Source organism: Gallinula chloropus, assembly GCF_964237585.1.
Source record: "Gallinula chloropus genome assembly, chromosome: 2".
In the NCBI taxonomy this organism is placed as follows: Eukaryota; Metazoa; Chordata; class Aves; order Gruiformes; family Rallidae; genus Gallinula; species Gallinula chloropus.
This window is the reverse complement of record NC_140086.1, coordinates 153,099,769-153,122,466: the sequence shown is the minus strand read 5'-3', so window position 1 is coordinate 153,122,466 and position 22,698 is coordinate 153,099,769. Positions and strand designations below refer to the sequence as shown.

Here is a 22,698-nt window from a genome sequence, read left to right as displayed (position 1 = left end):
GGATGAATGCTGCATTTCTTTTTTTTTCATAATTTCTAATTGAAAATATTTAGCTCTCAAAGACAAAAAAATACAAAGGTTTAAGGAATATAAAGAAAGTCTGATTACATTTCAACTGATGGTGATCAAAACTGGTAGGTGACATTTTTTTTCTCTGTCCATAAAAAGGTACCCAAAAATCCCTTTTCTTCGTAAGATGACTAGAGAAAGTTGACAAAAAGACCCTCTTGCTTATGCTGATATGAAAATACAAATAACTAATTCATTCTAAGTAGGCAGCTGAATGTACACACACATATCATGCACCCCTAACACCTGCCACTGACAGGTTTGCTGTTGACAAGTCTATTAGAAACACCCTCTTGTCCAAATTCTTCCAGCTGAGAGCTTGGCTTATGCCTTCCAACTTTGACTGTCAAATCTATTTCTTCCATGTCAAAAAGCTGGGCTAAATTTCTGTAGCATTAATATAAAATATTTAAAGCTTTCTAAATATATCTAGCAAAACCAAGATTATTTCAAATATGTTGGAGATTGAATTCGTTGGTTCAATATTCAGAGTTGAGCAATAAAGTATCACTCTACATAAAAGATGTTTTAGCTTTCATGTCAGCTTTGTTCCTTAGTTACTACTACTACTTAGTTCTCATGACTACTTTTCCCCCCAGTCTTCTGAAGTAGTCTATACTCCAGTCAACTGATCTAAAATTCAAATTACCACAGACCACAGTATTTTCCCAATGTCTTGACCACTTCTTGAAATCAAACTTCAGTAAAATGGAATTGCACTAAGCATGTATCTGACAACAGAAATTCCATCCACTGTTGCTGCAGGCATTTGTGCATTTCCAGTTACTTTTGTGACCTTAAATGGACAACTGTATTAGTTTTACCTTTAGGGCTTTCTGAACAGCAGCCTTCTTCAAGCCGTCAGGATTAAACTCTAATGGATTATTCTTTTGAGTCAGGAGAGAATGAACATAGGAAGGGTTAATAAGTCGTGCAATGAAGCATTTTCACGAGGTTAATTAATTATGACATGACAACACAGGACAATGCAGGGAAAAAAAAGTCAAAGTAAAAATACCCCCACAACTGTTTCAAACAAACCAATGAAGGAACCACGACAACAACAACAAAAAAAGGTCTGAAAAAACTTTTTTTCCCCCCCTTGTCTTTTCTGAATGTTTGTATTCTGCTTTAAAACTAATATACTCACTTTCAGCCCACTTAATATTTCCCCAGTTTTTTTTACCATAATAAAGACACTTCACAAAACAGGCTTTATTGACTGGCTGGTGTCCTATGGACTGCCTTCTGCATGATCCTTTGAAAAATACGGTGAAGTTTATTTTCACAAAACAAAAGCTTCTCTGATAATACCTGATTATGCAAAAGAGCCCTGTTATGGGAGAAATTACTGTGCTAAAGGGGTTGATAGGGCTCAGATCATTATAAAAATCTAAGTCATTTGAGCCTCTTGGGCAGATGAACAATACAAACACTGCAAGCTAGCTAGAATGAAGGTCTACTACTCCACTGAACGAAGACATGCAAATACACTAGCCATAGGAATTTGAACTGATTTAGCAGGACAATATCACTGACTACTTTCCATTAATGAAGCAAACGTTACGATTTTATTTTAAGAATAATATATTGTTCTTTAAGTGGCACCTGTAAACTACAGAAACGTTAGAGAAATTGCACTCAAATAATTTCAGGAAATACAATTTTGAAATAAAACAGACTTCAAGTAAGTATCCTTATGGCTGGCTTTTTCTTTAGGCACCAATTCTGCTTTAAAAACTGAAGTGCGTAGCAACAAAAAACTGTATAATGGCCTTTTTAAGCATGCAGGTTTATGAACAGAACTGTTATTATTAATGTTCTGCCAAAAGAAACGGCTTCCTGAAATTCAAATCCAAAAGTGGCTAAAATTTTAAGAGAGAAAATTAATATTTGTGAAGAAATACTTTTTTACATTTTCTTTTGGGATGTCTCATCCTGAAGTTGGCTGATACACATGGTGGGATTTATGGCATTTCAGCATTCAAGATTCTGTTTCAGAATGAACACACAGACTGGAGAAAACCAGAAATAAGGCGTGTGTGGCTTTCCAGGGTTGTTTTTTTTAATAATTATTTTTCTTAAAATAAGATTAAGGGATCTTCCACAGCTATTTATTTGGTATGTCACGGACTTACTGCTGTGCTTAAAGGCCTTCAAAGATGGAGAGTGCACAATATCACTAAACATATCAATCCTAATCTTTAACTATCCTTTTCATTGTAACACTTTCAGCCCAACAGGTGTGTTCCTTGCTTGACTTTAAGTGCTGTTTCTGGTTTTCCAATAAAGATGAAGGCAGCAATTTGTTTGCAGCCTCCTTGGATCATTTCCATTCCTATCTTTGCTTCCTAAAGGTTAAACTCGCCCTAGTTACTCTTCTTCTGCTAGTCACATTTACTGGCTTTCCCATCACCACTGCTGTCCTCCAGATCTTAAATTGCTGCAGCCAAAACTCAGGGCCTTAGTAATGGCTGGGTAGAACAGAAAGATTAGTCCATACATCTTAAAGCTTACACAAACACCCTTTCTGTGTATCAAATGGTGCTTGTCTGTCATAACAGAATTATACAGCACAACTACAGATCTGTTTCTGTAGAGCTATCCATCCCATATTTGTATGGGTGCAATGAACATCCTCTATGGAAAAGTACCTTAAATTTCCAGATCATATCTGCAATTCATCAAGATCACTTTGAATCTTGAAGGGCGCCTCAACTTACTGACCATCTATCCTCCACCTCTGAACCCACATATTCAGCACACATCTTTTTTCCCCCTTATATTCTTTGAAGGAATTTTAAAACTCAAACTCAAGCCTATGTACCCAATTATGAAGGCAGACAGCCTGATTCCTGGATATTGAACATGTCTCAATTCCTCTGGAATCATGGCAAGGATTGGCCAGGAGGGACATCAGCTGGGGCAAATATGTTTAAGCCAGATCTCAAGGTTTCAAGGGAAGAAGCTGCAGGTCCACGAGGATGGTGGCTGAAAACGTGGACAGCAGGAGACTGTGAGAAGAAACGGGGAGTTTCCAATATAAAAAAGCTAAGCAAAGGTCTGGTTTTGGGTGACAAAATCGTTTTGCTTGGGTTTTGAGTGTCTCTGCAGTAGTAGGAAAAGGGGATGGGCATCCAAGAACTCTCCTGCTAACTGACAGCAGCACAGATCAGATTTCAGGTGAGTGTTCTGTAGCAGCCAGTGACATTTGCAGTAAATCCTAGTTACAAACCCATAAATTGCAGCACATTCAACAAGCTGCTTTGTTTATATTAAGCTGGATCCTAATTCAATATGCTTTGGAGTATGACTCATTGCTTCTGTTGACTCACTAATCTTGCTTGGGGTTAAAATGGGGCTTTAGAAGTGTCAGAATCTGTGAGTGCATCCTCAATTAATAATCAGAAGACAGTCTCTGATCTGTAAGAGTGGATTTAAAATACTAATGATTTATATGTTTTACAGACATCAAATCAGAAAAAAAATTGTTATGAACTAATGATATTATATGATACTCACTTCAGAAATTCATACTCCTAGCTTCAGATAAATCAGATTTAGGTAAGGAAATGTCTGAGTTATGTGTCACAAATCTAGGTTCCCAGCAGTCAATAAAACTGCCTAGAAAGGAACAGAAAGCACTCAAGGCATTGGATTCTCCTTTCCTTATAAAACAAGCCTGCTCTTAAACACTTCTCCCCACCCCAGTAACTCATGTGACATGTCAGGTATCTGAACGTGCAGGTGTGAATGTCTGCAGAGAACCTCGTGTTTAAACATGCCCTGAAAACAAGATGCAGTTTTATGACTGCTGAAGCTGATATTGTCTCTGGGTTATGACAGTCCTCTCCTCTTTCCTGGCCTTCAGCCCTAAATCTCATCCCTTGCTAGCTGAAAGACTAGCACCCCACATTTCTTATTACTATATTTTAGCAAGGTTTGTGAATGGATATAATTTTTCAATACTTTAAAATTAACTTCTATACAGAAAATAACTTAAAGGTCTGCAAAAAAGGGGTTTGCTGGGGTTTTGGGGGGGGGGGTGGGGAGGGTGTGTGTGCAGGGGAGACGGTGCCTTTAAACCAAGGTTTATGATATGAGGCAGAAGTAGCCAGCCAGCAACAAATTAATCTACACCATCTACAATAGCATATCCACCTCCCTCTGGCAAAAGAGTTGTTATTCTGAACAGATTCTCAGTCTTTTTAAAGATGCCAAGGTTGTGTTTACAGATTTACATGTAAGAGAATCAGCAGATTGCTAGTTTCCAATAATCTTTAGTTTCCTGTAAATTCAAGCAAAAAAAAAATTAACTAGTGTTTCTCCCTAGCCTGGATTTTCCTGACTACAGACTAATTTAAAAAAAAAAAAAAAGAAAAAAAGAAAAATAAAAGGAGTTCAGGAGTTTGCAAAACAAGGAGCATCATGGAGTGAAATAGAATTTACAAGGGAATTTATAGTTTGGGGAGCACAAAGATCCAGACCCATTTTTAAAGCAATATTTGAACCAGCATGGAGAGGTTGCAAATTCTTACAAACATTGAGTGCATCACCTTTTAAAGAAACTACAGGGCTGTTGGTTGCAGTATTTATTACCTTAGTTTCTTTACAATAAAAGCCAACAATTCACCAGCACACAGTGTGCTAGCACAGTATGCATTTTATTTCTCAACGAATCAGCAATTTAAGGTAACTGTAAGAGCTTTTAGAACAAACTTATCTTGGGTGTTTATCATACAGAGTTCATTACTTACCCAATGATATGCTGATCAATAAAATTTAAGTAGCCTTTAAAATGCAATAAAAATAGCACAAGAACAATGCACACTTGTTGAAATCATGCAGCAAAACAAATTGCATGCTCTCATTCCACTAGAGTGAGTGGCTTTAGTAGCACTAATCCACACTCTGGCAGATAAAAAGTACAATACAAATAATACCAGAGAACTCACAAATAGTGCTCTATAGAGTGAGGTAGTGTTTTCACAAAAGACTAGTCCCGATGCTCTCCTCTCTTTTAAGTATCCACACCCAAAGTTTCCCTCGTAGATACTCTTAGGAAGATGGAAATGGAAGGAGAAAGCAGAGTGATGGGATTGTGGCAGAATGAATGCATAAGCAGCTTTACTACACAAAAAAGTTAAGGAAAACAGTCAAAGGATTCCAGAGAAAACAAGTAACAAAAAGCAAATCAATATCTGTCATTACAAAGAGTTTCATCTGTTAAATTTCTGACTTTCTGAAGTATAGAAAGGCAAAAAGTTCTTTTATTTTTTTCTTAACTTTTCAAATATATTAACCCACTTTCCAAGTTCAGATTTTTATGGCGGGTGCAACTAAGTCAATTTAGAGTCCACCCTTCTACCCCATCTGAAACGTATTTCAGATAAATGATCCCGGAGTTTCAGAAACCCACCACTATGACAGATCTGTGCAAAAGAAATGCCTGTGCTGGGAATTTTCCACTAATTCAAACAAAACAAGGTTGATGACAAGATCTAAAACATACCAGCGAAAGAAGAAATCCACTTTGAAGATAATAAAAAGTACTTATTCATCTAGAAAATATTTCAGCTGCAACATTAAAGTTGTGGACAAAAAGTCTTCAACGCTATTAGTAAGAGTCAGTGCAATACTAACACTTTATTCCCTTTGACCTTTTTGTTCCCCATAAAAACAAGCAATCCAAAAGACCAATTTGCTATTACACTACATGACCCCTATCAGTGAATACAAACACCAGATGAGAAGCCATCAGACTTTTGTGTTTAGTCTTGTAAATGTTGTTACATATTACAATCAAATGGACATTCAAAAAGCTGTATTTGCTGTAATTCAGTGCAGTTTGCCTGGCAGCTCCATGACATTGTCTAAGGATTGTATTTATAGTATCTGTAGGAATCTTTTCAGTTCTCCCACATCTTCCCATATTTTCTCACCCCACCTAAACATTAATCCCTTTCTGTATTTGGTTTTGGACAATTTGGATTTAATACAGCATTGTATTATTTTATTGTTGTAAACTTGTAAATGAAATGTTCAATGTTACTTTCTATTGAATTCTTTACAACAAAATTCTGTAAGGAAAACCTGAAGTTAAATACTGAGTCATTTGTAGCAAGTGCTTTTCTGGACTGGAAGAGAGAGAGAAAAAAATAAGAGGGTTAAACTGGTCCCACACTGTGACCATTCTTATTCTCAAACCACCCAGGAAATCTTGTGCTGTAGACAGAACATCAGACACAGCAATAAGAACTTTGGGATCCTGCTCCCAAATTTCCTTTCTGGTCAGCTTTGTGTAAGGAAATTCCCCTTTCTGTGCCCGACAGTTGAGAGATCTGCTGATTAGAAGTACCAATGAAGACAATGAAATCAAAATACTGTCCCCAAAAGGTGGTACAAGCCAAGACTTGCAGCCTAACCTTTCTGAAGGAGGGAGACCGTAGTATTACAAAATGTTTGTTTAAAGCAGGGAGGGAAAAAACTAAACTTACAACAAAGCCTCTGAGTATTTGCTGGAGAAGCTAATCTGATATAGAGAAGCCAAGTTGTATGGGCGAAAAATAGGAAATAGTGGATGACAGAACTTTATTCATTTTAAGTAAGAGGCTTTACTGTATTTTAACAAATACATTAAACTTGTAATCGTTTGAGCAAAATCCAGTTGTTGAACAAAAAAATACTGAAGTGGGTTTAACTTCACCTAGCACACAAAACAGATGGCAGGCAAACTTCCCTGTGCTGCAGTATTCTGAAACTGAAGGTAAGCACACTGTAATTGTATTCTAGTTCTGCTTACTCTCCACTAGAGTAATTCTACTCTTTTTCTGATAAATTACAGAGTTCCCCTGAATTCAATACAGTGAGGTTAAAAAGATAATGCAGGGATCTATTCCAAATGGGCTACATCTTTTCAGCTTTTAAAATAACCTATAAATACTGATTACAAACACTACTCTGTACAGCCTGGAACAGACATGAAATCACTAGTCAGTGATGTAAATTGTTTAGGCTAGTAAGCTTCCATTCGTTTCCACTCCGATGCAGCATTTTAACTTAAAATGAGTGAAAAAAATTGGAAAATGCATACAAAAACCCCTTGAGGCTTGAAAACTTTTGTCTCTGATTAATATTTCAGTCACCACTTCCAGTATTTCTCATCTACTAACAATGCTGAAAAAAGCAAAACTCTATTTACGGTAGGGTTTACTCTATTACTGCTATCATTTACAACCTGAAATAAACAGACAAAACAGTCTGTTGCTTGTCATAAACAAGGAATTTCACAGTCCTATCCTATAGTATAATCCATATAACGACAGAACCATTAATTTTTTTGGTTTTATGCTTTGCACCAGCAAAGGAACAATACTCCAAATGACAACCTGACAGAAGTCTCATGGAGTATTCCACCACTGTGACATCAACTGCACAGTATTCATTTCACAACTAGGACTTAGTACCTTCAAATTTACCACAGATGCTTGCTTTGACTCAGGGTAAGTTCACCTGAACTCAAGGAAGTGGGCCTTTTCCCAGTTAGTTCCTTAAAGTTCCCCACATTAATCCCATATTATTTCTTGAAAACGCTGTGTAACTATTTCTTGAAAACACTGTGTAATAGAAACATGCAGCCTTTCAAGTCCAGGAAAGGAGCAGTCTTTAAAAAAAACCAACACCTATACAAGAGTAATGTCTTATTAAATACACATCTGTAGTACTCAGCTAGAAATGTGGACCTTACATTACACGTTTTGAAATGAGAGAAGGTACAGAAAACATGGCATAATGTGTGTTAGTAAAGCAGTGTGCCATACTACCGAGCAAGACATGCTGGAAGTTCGCAAGAGTTGCCCATGACAAAAGAGTGCCCTTCAGAATATGACTTACAGGCAGGTTTCTTGCTGAGTCCAAATATAGAATAAGCAATGCAGAAGAAAGCCCATCATTGGCTTGGTCTTTATCAGCCCTAATGCTTGTCAGCACCTAAACAAAAAACATACAGTAAGCCCTTCAGAAAATATGCCTACAGCCCATTTGGTAGCAACTGGCAAAATATGGCTCATGTACATATGATCAAATAATATTATTGTCACATTCCTGAAAAATATTTTAAAATCCATTCACAAATGTACACAACAAAGAATAAGTTTTCAAGACTCAGGCAGATATTTTAAACCCATTTTTATGGAAATTTCCTCCCCATTTCCTAATTTATATATTTATTTTAGACTGGACAGATTATATATTATATACAGCCTTCTCTCTCAAGTTAAGAAAATGTTAGCTGATATTCTGAAACCATAACAATCAAGAGAAAAGAACAGGATGAGTAAACAATTTTAAAATTCCATGCCACAAGATTATGTTGAGAGTTAGAACTAGTTTGAGATTTTTTAAGACATATAGCTTAATTACAGGTTTATCCAAATTAACAACAGCTGGAGAATTGAAATACTTACATATTTATCAAAGCAAAACCAAAAACACCCCACAACAATGAAGATCAGGATTAACATGTTCCTTTAATACCTTGTCTAGATTTTCAGCAGTTGGCATCAACGTGAGCCATTCCAGTTTTAAGTGCAATTTTCCTTTGGACACTTCATCCAAAGTAAACCACTAAAAGTTAAGCAAAATAACATGAAATAATCTGACATCAAACCCACCCATGATTGCAATTGGCTCCTTAGGACATTTAGGAAATGCTAAACTCTACTAGAAATCTCATAGAGCTGAAGTCCACGTAACCTGAAAAGATCTGATTCACTGTTTGTGATGTCCTATTTCACACTAAGTACTAGAAAACAGAATAACAAAAACAGCCACACAAACCTCAAGAGAATTCTGCAAAGGTGTTCTGGAAATACAATCCCAACATAACAGCACGATAAAATCTCTCTTACATATAGGACTTAGTCTGTTAAGTCTAATGGTAGTCAAACCAGGAAATTAGCTGTTCTCTCCTAAGAAAATCTCTGTCACTAAATATGCAAGTTATTGGTTTTACATTTAAATACTAGTAATCATAAAACCCCAACAAAGAAGAGGAATTTAATTATTCTTTGGATTTCACCAATTCAGATATCCCTTAAACCACTGTACTGATCATACTATTTCTAGCACTAAGGTTATTCATGCACATACAGGAACTTTTTCTGGGTAAAAGCACTAAGAGAATAACTACTACATCCTTAACATATGCATTCCTTTTAACCCAAAACACACTGAACACTTACCTCATCTAGAAGACGCTCCTTCTCAACTTCAATTAAATCTATCATCAAACTAGAAAAAAAAAAGCAAAAAAATAATCAGTATTTTAGCCAAGAAGCAAAAAAATCTAATACAGAACTCAAACCCCACCCTGTGCTTGCTGAGTATCCAGGCTTCCACTGGGATCAAAAGAGCGGAATACTATTCTTTTGGCCCCTAAGAGAGGAAGAAGTAGGGAATGAAATGGCTGAACAAAGACAAATGCAGGATAACAGAAAATATGCCTACAGTAGAGCCCATTTGGTAGCAACTGGCAAAATATGGCTCATGTACATATGATCAAACTCTCAAAACAGTGACCACATCCATATTACCCACTGGAAATAGCCCCTGGACATATGCTATGACCAAATTCATGCTTTGGCATTGTCTGGGAAGAGTGCTAGTTCACACAAGCTAAAAATTTACCAGGGAATCTGCTAAAAATTAAGCATGTCTGACAACTGCATGCCAGTGCATGAACATCTGTCATGGCTTTTTATTTTATTAGTCCTGATGTACATATTATGCCACTTCCTCCCCCCACCACTTCAGTGTAAGATTAGGGAAGTGCAAAGAAAAGAAGCCTTTGTACTACCTACTTCTTTATTTTACTGAGAAGAGAAGTAGGTACTGTTGCTCCTGTTAAGAGAGAAGGAGCTGGAAAGATAAGGGAGTTCTACTCTGTATGGAAAGCAACAATGGGAAGCTCCAAAACTCTGCAAGAAATAAAGGTGACAAATTACTGGAGATAGAAGCTGACTAAAACCCTGAAATGTTTATGGGTAAACACTAAAGGCAGACCTATGGAATCTAAGAGTGAGTAATTATTTGCAAAAGCATTACAGCATTTTTTTTTCTTTAATCAAATAGTTAAGATCAGCTCTTACAGAAAAACAAGCTGTGAGCTAGCCATTTAAAAACTATGAAGATGAAGAAGATACACAGTTGTAAAGCTATATTAACTTTGCCCAAAGAAATAATTAAGACTTAGTGCTAGCTTACAAATGTTAAAGCAGGTAGGGTAAAATTCCTAAAAAACCCCATGAACCCAACCCCCTCCCCTTTTTTCCAGGGTACCCACAACACTTACCTTATTAAAAAAAGATAAAATAGAAACATATATATGTGTGTATGTGTATATATATACACAAACACATTTTTATTTTTATATTTATATATAAAGGAGTAATTATGGAACTACTTACTACAATCATTCCAAAAATAAATTTAATGTATAAATATAGTACTATAGAACAACTACAACTGCAATAAAATACAGAAGGAAAAAAAAACCATCAAAATATTTAATCTTTTTTAGTACCTACAAACATATTCTCCATAACATTTACCTTCCCAGGAAGTCATCTTTATCTGGATCTTCATCAAAGAGCTCAATCTCTAGCTCCTGTCCTGGATGTTCATATACTAAGGCCTGGAAGTACAGTAAGATGGCACTGTCACTGGTAAAACTGTGTTAAATGGCATGGCAGTAGTAAAACGCTGAACTGCAGTGCCTTTGTCTATTGAAACATATCAATATGCAAACACTTTACATTTAATTTGTAGGGCAAGTACAAGCATATTCCACATGTAACTTGCTACTGTTGGCTTTCAGAGAATTCTTTTCAGAATTACTGATGCTTACTCTAGACAGAAGATGTATATGTCAATGTAGAGTTGTTTTATTACAGAACTTTGGGGGTTTTAGAAGGACACTAAGAAGCTCCTCACAAAAGTCCCCCAAAACTGAAGAAACTTCAGAACAAAACTTTGCAGAACACACAAGGTATTTTATTGATTGTACCTCATAAACTTCATTCCATTTTGGATTGAGATTTTCTTTGATGACTTTGCTTTGGAAAATCTGGTTTCCCACACGTAGGATTCCATAAGGATCTGACTTTCCTTTGACAATTCCTTTTAGGTAAGTATCTTTCCCCTCCAGGTCCTGAGCTTCAATAAAGTGTATCCTTAGAACACCCTGAAAAAGGAAAAAATAAGTTCATATAGTAATCTGAAAGCTGCCGTTTCATCACAATTTATGCAACATTTATTTTATCATTTCCCCCGTGATTTCCTTAACATGAAACCTGGTCTGGACACAGTGTAAATGGTGGGATATCAATGATGATGCACATGCACAGCAGACCTAGCACTCAAGAGATTCCTGAAAAGGATAAATGTCATATTGATGTGTTAGATCAAGAAATACTTTGCTAGTGGCGGCAAGTACCAATAAGTAGTAACCAGTTTCATGTAAAGAGCAATATAATACAAGGATATTTTGCAGTGATAATATGAAACTTATGCTACTTATTATTTGTTAAAACATAGTTCAACTGTATAGAATAAAAATTATGTTTAAGACTAGCAAAACAAAAAAACTGTTCTTGGCATTATTATGAAACATTTACTCCACAGAAATTATTTCTGGATTAAATCAATGAAGTGACTGGATTTATGATAACTTGTCCTACCTCAATAACTGTACTTAGCAAGTCACACAGATGTGCGTATCTCTAACAGTTATGACTACAGAAAAAAACCCACCCTAAATGCCAAAAAATTAGTATTAACAGACACATGCTTACCTTTGGTATAGGAAACCGCAACTGAGCAATCTGCACTTCACTGACAAGGGGGACTGTAATTCTGTTTGGAAGGACCAGGTAATTGGATATTATGTCCAATATGATTGTATCTGATAGGCCGCTGGCGGAGAAAACAATCCTCAGTTACTTCATGAGAATTAAACACGTTATGTCACACTAATACACTCCTTTTGCTGCAGAAAACATTTGCCTTGAGGGGCAGGGAGGTGGTAGGAGGCACCTGGTTTTCCAAACACGTTTGAAGTAAAGGATTCTTGCCAAGATGACCACCAGGTGGAAGCAACTGACGCTCAACAGCAGCAGCCACAGAGATTAACAGGAACTTCTCCTTTCCCCACCAGGCCAAGTTCTCCCCTCGCTCCCGCCTTTTAAACCACCCCGGGTAAAAAGTCTATTGCCTAAGTTTTCCTGCCTGCATCGCATGTAACCAAGCAGATGTTAATCTGCTTTTGTATTTCAATAATGATTTAACTGTCCCCGAAAGCTTGGCTAACCGCCCCTGTATTGTTATGAAACAAGTTGTCCTCTGGAGCTGGGAGGACGGGCATTTAAAACAGAAACACAAAGAAAACGTGGTCCTCCCGGAGTAAAACATAGCCTAGGGAAGCAAAACAGGTTTTGTTCTGGCAGAAAGGGAGTGGCAGTACAATCACACTGGCGATGAATCATTAAAAACCCAAACCCACACCCCCACAAGCACAGAAAAGGAAAAGATTTCCTAAGCTAGTTCACCCAGTTTGGGTCTGAAGTGACACCAAACCAGTCTGTTTTCAGACACACACCACTGGCAGTACTGGAGTAGCACAATCCATCACAGGAAACAATTACCCAGGAAGTGTTTATGGGTATGTACAAAGGTTCAGAGAGAAAGTTACAGAAACAGTTGAAATATTCAAAACCTCAGGTACACTCTTGCTTTAGCTGGTAAAGCTTTTCCAGGGATGAATAACTTCTCTTCCTACATACACTTTTAAGATTGGCCTTTTACAGTCTTTATGAAGTTAAAACACAGATGTGTGTGATGACTGAGAAGATGTTTCAGGTAAGGTTTTCCAAGACTGACTCTGCAGCTGGGAGCAGCTCTGACTCAGCAGCTAGCACACAGCACACAGCTTCAGTGCAATGTAATACATATTACATTTTTGCTTGGGAAGAAAGTTTTGTCAAGACCAATAAACATATTACGGGAGAGATGGGTAACAGAATTGACCCATTAAATAAAATCCGGCCTGTTTCAAATTCACACTCATCTTTATGCCAGAGATTTGCAATGTGTACTGCCTGAATCCCCTTGGCTGCCCACTTCCACCACAAATCCAGACAAATTATGAGACGTGATAGACCACAGCTGATGACCTGGATGCCATTAAAAGAAAGAGACCAGAATAAAGTCAAGGCTGCATCAATGTCAATAGACAGGTCTGTGCTGACCTCGGGGTATTCTCTGAAAAGAGCAGCAGTGGACAATGTTAACAATTTGCACAGAGGAAAAGCTTCCTCCCCACTTGTGGAAGTTAATTCCCATCTGTCCTAAACATGAGTCTTTATTCCCTTTCCCTTTCCGCCAGTGCTTATTTAAGTACATTTACAAAGGCTTTCATTCTACATGAACACTGAACCAGAGAAATTATAATTTCAGTAACTCTTAAGACAACTATTACAAGAAGCTAATCACATTATTTTAAAAGAAACAGCTTCCTTTAGCCAGCAGTGTAACATGTATTGCATTTCAAACTTTTTCAGGTCCATTTTGCTAAACATCATTTTCCGCTAACATATGCTAAGCTTTCTCTAAAATGAGCCAAGAAATTAGAACCCATTATTTTGTTAGACTTGACTGTAAAATTTAAGATAAGCATCTCAAATAGTCTTAACTTTAAAAGGAAAAAGAAAAAAAAAAGCTGAGGTGCTGGTAACTACACAAGCAACAGTCGCTTCTTCAAATACAAGTCTGATGACAAGTCTCCAGTAGATAGATCAGATAAGTTTGTTTTGTTCCTGCTTTTATTACTGGCCCTGCCCTGCAAGAAGAGAAAGCTCTGCCTTTCTGCTCAATGAAACACATGCCTGAAGAACAGATGATTAATGGAGAAAACTAACTGACCTAGGGCGCAGAAAGCAAATGAGCAGTGCCAGAGAGGTGATGGTACCAGAGCTGCCTTGAAAGAAAGAGAATATAAACACTAGAGAAGAGCACAATAACCTATGTATTTATCACAAACATTATGAAATAAGCTATATGGATAAGTAAACCTATCCTAGGCTATCAAGTTTCAGAGATTGAATATGCTTAAAATGTAGATAAAGCACATCTCCTTAAATAAAGGAAAGCAGCCTGAGGCACAAGACAGCCCAGTCACGGGGAGGATTCGCAATCCTTTATGCTAGGACCAAACCCCAAACCTGAGATTCCAAAGGTCTCACAATTCTACCCCAACATAAAACGCTTGAATTTCACTAAAACATCTGAGAAATGAAAAATGAACCAGCATTAAAGGAAGTTCACAGAATTTTACACCAATAAAACAGCCTCATAGGTGGTAGCAGATATTCCATCTTGAAAAAGAGAGAGCTGAAAAAGAACATCAAAGTTCATAACTAAGTAATGAATTAAATTAATTCTAAAACAACATGACACTTTCAAGCTGTTTAAAACCTATCTAACCAAATGTTATGGATGCTCCCAGCTGGAAAACATTCTTCATTAATACAAGGCAAAACCAACAATCTTCTTTATTATTTTATTAAGCATTCCAATCTATAGAAAAGAGAGGCAAATCACTGACCAAGCAGCAGAGATAGATGCATCAATTTATACCCTTATCTTTATGCATCAGCAATAAACAGCTTCTTAAGACCATAAAACCCTGAAGTCATTGATTCCAAGTACAATTATTTTTTCAGTTGACAAAAATGAGAGAAGTGTGAAATGCTTCAGATAGCTTAGCAGGCCTTCAAAAGCTCAATGTCATTGCAGAAAAATAATGGGCAGTTACCTACTCTGTTATACTGATCTCTATTTAGCTCTACTTTCTAGACAGAATAAGCAGCTACGTGTTTTTCCTGTACTGTGTTTATTCCTACGGCAGAGACAGCCCATCTCTGCAGAGTATTTTTACTACATCCCAAGCAAGCATAATAGAATTCGTCTTCCCATCATCCACATACTCTCCCAACAGCACCTGCATATTCTTATACCCTGGCTCCTCCTCACATAGAGATTTTAATTCCACTCCTCTGTAACCTGTACTAATGATGGAATATTAATTACTTTTGTGTCCTTCTTGTGAATTCATATATGAAGAGCAATGTAAGTTACTAACAGCTGACAGGGAAGCTTCCAGCAGCAAATACAGAAAATTAATTCAGCAGAAGATATTCACAGATTGCAGACAGAGTGCAGCGAACAGCCGTAGGATGAAAAAGGTACCTATGGCAGCAGCAGTATCTCGTTCATCATTGTTTATAACAACTACAGTATGTCAAGCTGTCCTACCAAAATACACAATCTACCTGTACAAAAAGGAAAACCAAAAACAAATACACTGAAGAAATCTCTTGGCAAGGCAGAGCATGAGTCACCTCAGTTACAGTTACTATAGAAACTATACCCCAATCTAGATGGCCCCTTTATATGCATATGTGGCCAAGCTTGGTTGCTCTGGAAACCATAAACTTGAGCTACATAGTGAGACTTTGTTTGCATCTGAGGCTTTGCATTTGCAGTCAGGCAAATATGTAGCAGGATATGAATCTATGTAAGCCTGAGTACCAAACAGAAATTTCTTAGTGCTGTGTCAAAAGAGCGAAGATGACTCAGGAGCTGTATTTTGGAAGCCATTTTCTCACTCATCAAGACAACCTCTTTCCTCAGAGACAGTCTTAACCAGGCTTGAAACATAAGCAGTTCTTGCTATCATTAACCTACTTAATGCAAATTCTAATTTCAAACTCTTCAGCTGGGATTCCATGCAATGGCTTCACATGGCTAAGTGAAGAAAAAAACGTTTTGGTCACGCAACTGAGCACTACAGGATTTATTTGATAGCTAAACTCAAAATCTTGTTTTTAAACAATGAAAAATTAATTCTGGAGTCAGACAGCTCTTGAGAGTACGGGATCCAATAAAAGGCCTAGACACAAAATTCAAGTGCATATAAAATCCACTATTATCCCCTTAGCTATTGTCTCAATATTAAAAAGCCCCTGGGTAACTATTACAATTTGATAATTATGATTATATTCACGGATTTAAGCTTATCAGGATCACAATGATTCAAAGTAGCTTGGTTTTCACCTCTACTTCTGCTTTTTCTTTGTGGTTTTTATCATGTACTATTCTGAAAAGCTCTAAATAGGCCAAGCATATTTCTACATATATATGGTCAATATTTTTGCTACTCCATCTGATCCTCACATAAAAAAGCTTTAGTACTTGAAGAGATTAGAAAGTTTATTAAATCTGATCACTGTCTTAAGGTATTTCTGGCTACCTTTAGACAAGCAACTAGAGATGTATCAGTATACAAAGCCAAAAGCCAAAGTGCTGTGAACCCACTGGCATGGGAGATGCCATCTCCTAGGAGATGGCAGGTAGGAAATTCACAACATTTTTGAAATCTGGAAAGGCTGAGAAGATTAAAAATTACATTTTCAAAATGTTTTTAACAAGACCTAATAAATACATAGTTCATATATTTTCATATGTCATGAAATCACTACTTTCCACATACTGAGTGCTTTCATGTAATTTGGGGCAGTTTACTGGGATGGAGGAATATCAAACACTTTACATATACTCACTTCAGTCCTGGAACATCCAGAAGATTTGTCAATCCAGTCCAATTAATTTCCAAAAGCTGTGAAAGACAGACAAAGGGAAAAGGGGAGAATTAGAATTCACAGCACTGAAGGAATAAACATGATCATGATCATGACAGATTCTGATCAGTGAGGAGTTAAGAACCAGTTTCCAGGATTTTCTTAAACAGAATACCAAAACCACAGTTTTTAAAACAGAATTATAAAAACTCACCCTTCTGCACATACACAGAAATATACACACAAACACCCCAATATACATGTGTATGTAGCATCCACTACATACAACCAACGTCAAATAAAGAAATGTGGTCTTATTTTCTGATGAAACATCTTCATATTCACCATAGACCTGTTGTAAGTTCATCAACATGAATTTGCCAAGTATAATAAACTGATAAGAATTCCATTTGATATCAGGTAAATAAGAGATCTAGAAGACACGATCAACAGAAAGAATGAAGGATTGGGCTTAAGAAGGTGGACGATGGATGTGACAACAGCTTGCAGACACAGAGGCAGCTGTTTTCAATGATAGAGATAAATTCATTCTACTGCTGATGCAGTAACAAAGAAAGGTATCAACTAATTATCAAAATGAGAAGAATCCTGAGAAATAATAAGGGTAATTCATTGCTGGATCCGACACACTTTCTTCCCAGAAAATCTTTACAGAATACTAGATATGCAAATCCTTTAAATACACTTTTTTCAGAGCTGCTGGCTTATTTTTCATGTCCTTTCAAACCTATACCCTTCTAATTCTAGATAACAGAATCAACAGAAGTGTCTTTATCTCCCTTCTCACTGAAATAAATGACTAGAACAGGATGAAAAGTCTGATTTAAGATGAATAACTTCAGTTTTGTACTACTTACTCAATCCTGCAAACCCACAAACATTTAAATAATATAACAAGTCATATAATACTGTAAGTTACAACAAAGTATCTTCCCAGTAGCTGATTAGACTAAGAGCAACTTGTGTTTTCAGACTGGTCCTCATGTTCTAATCACAAGTAAAAATCCAAGTAGACTACCAAGGCACTGGAAGAAGTAATTTTATACTGTTTCAAGACAAAGAACCCAGATTATTACATAATTTATACATACCTGTATCCTATATTTACGTTTTACATACTGATGTTTTCAGAATAAATAGAACATAGAAAAGATTTTAATTTCGTTGTGATTTTTTCATGCTTTTAGTACATTGCATACGGCAGTTAACATGGTAAAGTCCTGTGCTATCTCCTAAATAGACTTAACTGAACTAAATTAATTGAGCAACATAATGCATGTTGAAATTCAGCATTGAGAAACATCTTCCACACTAGACTGAAACATACAACTAGTGGCTTCTGTATTAACTGCCACAATTCAAAACAAAAAAAAAATAAGAACCTATGAGATATCACTGAGAACTGAAAGATTTTCAATCTAAGTCACCACAAAGCATTTCAAAAGGTTGCCATACAACACATGAAACACATACAGTGCCTATGGTACAGGCTCACTATCAGTACTTTGACTGTGACACACATCTTGTCAAAAACAAGGCTACCAATTGATTCTGCCATCGGTCTTTATAGACTATTAAGTAAGTAAAAAATAATTTCATGAAGAAACTGAAAAAACTGTCACCAAGAGTAGCCATTTAGACAAGAAATTCTATTAGTTCATCTAGTACCAGAAACTCCCATTCATTCACTTACAGGAATAAATACAAAAAACAGAGCTCAATTTCAGAAATGTTAAAGACAAATCCTTTTCCATTCAAACCTGGAGCTAAGAAATTAAAAAACATCATTAAGACTAAGCACTTTATAGGATTACTAGAAAATCTGTGCAAATAAATCTTAAGTCATGAAACGTTTTGGAAGGAAAATGAGTCTTCAAACTCCTGGCATATATCAAGCTTTCCCTCTTTGGGCTTTGAAGGTAAGTTGTCCTTGCAGACAGGATTTGCTACGGCTGCCCACCACAGTGTTTCCTTTCCCAGAAGTAAGGAAGCACAGTGGTATCGCTGCAGTAACGTACACTTTCTAATCTCAGTCTACAGATACTGCCACAAATGCTTTTTTCTTTTCATGTTGGGCTGCTTTTCTGTGTGTTTTTAGTGTTCTCCCCCCATATCATCCCACATTCCTCTCAGTAAGGTTGTTTCAAGTCTGCACTTTTGCCTTCTCAAAATAATCATCCTTCAGCATGAGATACATTTTGTAACACAGGAAAAGAGCTTTCTAAAAAGCAACATCAAGCTCAGGCAAAAACTTACACCTGCAGTAGTATGGAAACAGAACTGATGGCAGACAAACTCTCAGTAGAGAGAAGAGATGGAAGTCAAAACAACAGTATTGATTGACACACAAGAGGGAGGGAGTCCTTCCAGCCAGTCCAGCCAAATAACAAGATTTTTCACCTTACATTTTGTGCATCGACGTGTCATGACTTGCCAGAGAAGACGACAACCCCCAAACTTGTGGTTCTGACATTAAGTTAAAGCAACATCAGCCCCCTAACGAACTGAAGAGTCCTATGGAGCAAGCAAAAGGCTGACAGCTGATGAATCATTATATGAAGCATTGAATATAAAAAATTCCATGCTTAAAAAAATATACTGGCCTATAAATCTGCAAAATAACTTAATATAAATTTCCTTCTCTGTCACTGCTCTGAGCGATGCAGAACTCTCTTAGTTTAGCTAAATTCAGGGAATGCCAGCTGGTTCCCTGCAGCAGAACTAGCAGGGCACTGGAAAGACTGTGTTCAGGATTTGTCACCAAGTGAAACTCTGCCAGGAGCCAGAAACAACGTGGTGTCTTTCCACAAGACGCTGCAACTGAGAGACGTGATATGCCTCATAGAGACTCTTACCAGCCAGCTCACTGGCCTAGAGCAGGATTTCAGACACCAGTTATGCTTTCCGATCAAGTAGTATGTGTGTCATTACTCACAGCTCTTTCCTCTGCTCAGAGAAGTGAAAACAAATTATGCTTCCTCCCTGAAAACCAAGATTTTTTTGTGTCTTATCAAGGCCCTGTACTGAGAACTAATGTAACACATACAATGAAAGCATTTATTTATATATATATGTGCCTTTAAGAAAAGGTAGCCTAAAACTGCTAAGTATTTTTACATATTTGGTGTCCTCAATATCCTAGATGACATTACAGAAGAATGTACTGGAATGAAGAACACAGAGGGCCTTAGCTGAAGTTCAAAGAAATACAGAAGGCAGTGTCTAAACACTGCCAATCTTGTGGCTTGATTTGGCTGCCATAAGCACTACTATTTCTCAGAAAAGAAGCCACAAAGTATTTTAAAATGATGAACAACTTCCTGTTAATCAAGCAATGCAAATAAAAGATTTCTGCAGCACAAACTTAACATCTGTTGCAGGGCACCATGATACAATTCCATGGAATGAATTGTGTTTCATCTCAGGAAGTTACTGTAAGGAAGGGACTAGCATGTCCTCTTCTGCTATTTGTGGATGGTGATAGAGAAAACCAGGGCAAGTTGTCTGTTAACAGAGTGCACTCCATTACCACTGCCATGCCAAAGAGCTAAAATTATTGTAATACCACAGCAAGTAGAAATCACTACCTTTCATCACCAATAATGGAAACACAGCATATCTCTGCACAGGATCTGTGTTTAACAGTAGGAGGCTTTTCAGTAACTAACTAAAAATTTAAGTGAGACAATTGCAATGTAAGATGTATTGTTGTGGGGGTGAGAAAGTAGACAAAGAGTTTGAGTAAAAGGTAACCAGAAGAAGGATCATGGTTGGTCTTACAAAAACGCAGTGCACCCTGCTACTCTCCATAGTGTCAGCTACTCAGAGCTACGGTTCAAGCCATTTCCCCCTGCTTCCTACTGCTTTCCACCCTTCCTTCAGTCCTGCATTTTGGTTCACACCCTCATACTCCTTGGTGAGCCAGCTCAAGATGCCAAAATGTATGTGCAGGACCAGGAACTAATCACTTCTTGCAGTTAATATTCCAACTGCTTACATGCCTCAACCAGCTTCCTTCAGGGGCAGAAGCTTCAACGGTGTAAGAGAGACACTGACACTGAATGGGAGAGCAAAGGGAGAGAATACAGTACTGAGGAAACCTCAACTGTGATGGCTCTTAAGACATCCTGTAAGCTGTTAACACTAAAAATTACAAAAATACGAGTTATAAAAATTGAAAGCATATAAAGTCACAGTGCACATCACTCACAGTTTATAAACAACAGGACTAAGTCTTAACATATATTATTATAACAATAGCTATGGTTCAGAATTTATACAAGTGTTTCACAAACCCCTTTACAAGAGGTTAAAAAGCTTTGAAGCAAAGATACCAACAGTCACATACACTCTGAGGGCATTTTTAATCAAGTAAAATCGAACCAAAACATCATTTTTCTGCATTCCACATAACCGCTGTATGGATTTTACTCATTCTTGGTGCAAGCACTCCTTTTAAGGCTAATTTTCACCAGTATTAGTAATTTTGAAAGTCACACCCAGCACTGAATTTTCCAAAAGCAGACAATATTAAACGAAAATGAAACAGTATTAAATAAAAGGGTATTTTTCTGTGAGGTTAACTGCCTGGACTGTTTCATCATGGGCATGTGCAATTACAAGGGTGTGTAGTGATAGGATAAGGGGTAATGGCCTTAAACTGAAGGAAGGTAGATTTAGATTAGGAAAAACTTCTTCCCTGTGAGGGTGGTGAGGCCCTGGCACAGGCTGCCCAGAGAAGCTGTGGCTGCTCCCTCCCTGGCATTGTTCAAGGCCAGGTTGGATGGGGCTTTGGGCAACCTGGGCAAGTGGGTGGGACAAGGTGGGTTTTAAGGACCCTTCCAAACCAAACCAGTACATGATGCTAAGGTGAAATCCTTTACAAATCCTGATTATTTACACAGTGATAACTTCTCTCCAGCAGCAAAGCTTTTTGAGACTTGAGACTACTTCAAAACATTAGAATGCAGATATTTCACTCTCTTGAAATCTCGTATATATATGGACATACTTTAAAGCTGATGAAATATTTATTACCTTCTTCAAAATAACAACAACCAAATACAATATTTTAAAAGTTTCATATAAAGTAAGAAGTCTTGTAACACCAAAAACTTCAGGCATTACTCAGAAATATGAGACTGGTAAACTCACTAAACAAGTATGTTTGGAACAATTAATTTAGACAGCGTTGCCTTATATAGCCATTAAGGCCAGCAAACAGATGATGCAGAGCAAAAGGAATTGTTGCCAGTTACTTTAGACTGGAAAATATGAGAACAAAATCTAATGCTAGTTGCCAACTAATTCCTCTTCTAACAAAAATATTGAAGAAAAGCTTTCGTTGGCTGCAGCCACTCACTCTCTAGTAAGGGGACAGAATGTGGTTATTGCTATAATAAGCATTATCTTACATTTTTCTACTGAAATTAGAAAAATAAACACCAAGATGACACAGTGCAGTGGGGAGAGAAGTCTGCTTGGAAAAAAGCCCCTAAACATCCAAGTAAAACTGTCAAGATTATGGAATAACTTGATTCAGAGATCCATTTTTTGAACAACCCACCCCTAAGTTTGCAGGCCCTGGACTGCTAGCTTAGTTTTTAAATGAAAGGTGAAAAACACTTTTAAATTTTTTTTTTAACTGAAAACTTTTGGAGAGGGGTTGACCTTTTGAGACCTTTTGATTTTCATACTCCAGTCTACCTCCTATCCTTTTTTGTCCCATTAAATCAACCGGACCCCTAATAAAGTGGCATGAGGGTAAGAGTAGACAAAATTACTCTGGACAAAGTCTTGCTCAAAGTTCAGAAAGCTACTGACCAGAAATGAGAGGCATTTCATTTGATATAGTCTCAGTTTACTATCTTAGGCACAAGTTGTCTAAGGGAAGCACTTTGCAAACACACAGCAC

The 22,698-nt window shown here is 37.1% G+C and overlaps 1 protein-coding gene across 1 annotated transcript in view; it reads right to left on the bottom strand.

Annotated features, from left to right (window-relative positions):
- Positions 1-22,698, bottom strand: part of ESYT2 (extended synaptotagmin 2) — a gene marked incomplete at its 5' end in the record, with an annotated part of 78,470 nt that overhangs the window by 12,159 nt on the left and 43,613 nt on the right. The window contains 8 exons of the mRNA XM_084260534.1: positions 894-956; positions 7,963-8,058; positions 8,605-8,694; positions 9,312-9,360; positions 10,680-10,762; positions 11,135-11,311; positions 11,922-12,042; positions 16,746-16,801. Of these exons, the coding sequence (XP_084116660.1) occupies positions 894-956; positions 7,963-8,058; positions 8,605-8,694; positions 9,312-9,360; positions 10,680-10,762; positions 11,135-11,311; positions 11,922-12,042; positions 16,746-16,801 (735 nt within the window). The remainder of the gene's footprint in view (positions 1-893; positions 957-7,962; positions 8,059-8,604; positions 8,695-9,311; positions 9,361-10,679; positions 10,763-11,134; positions 11,312-11,921; positions 12,043-16,745; positions 16,802-22,698) is intronic.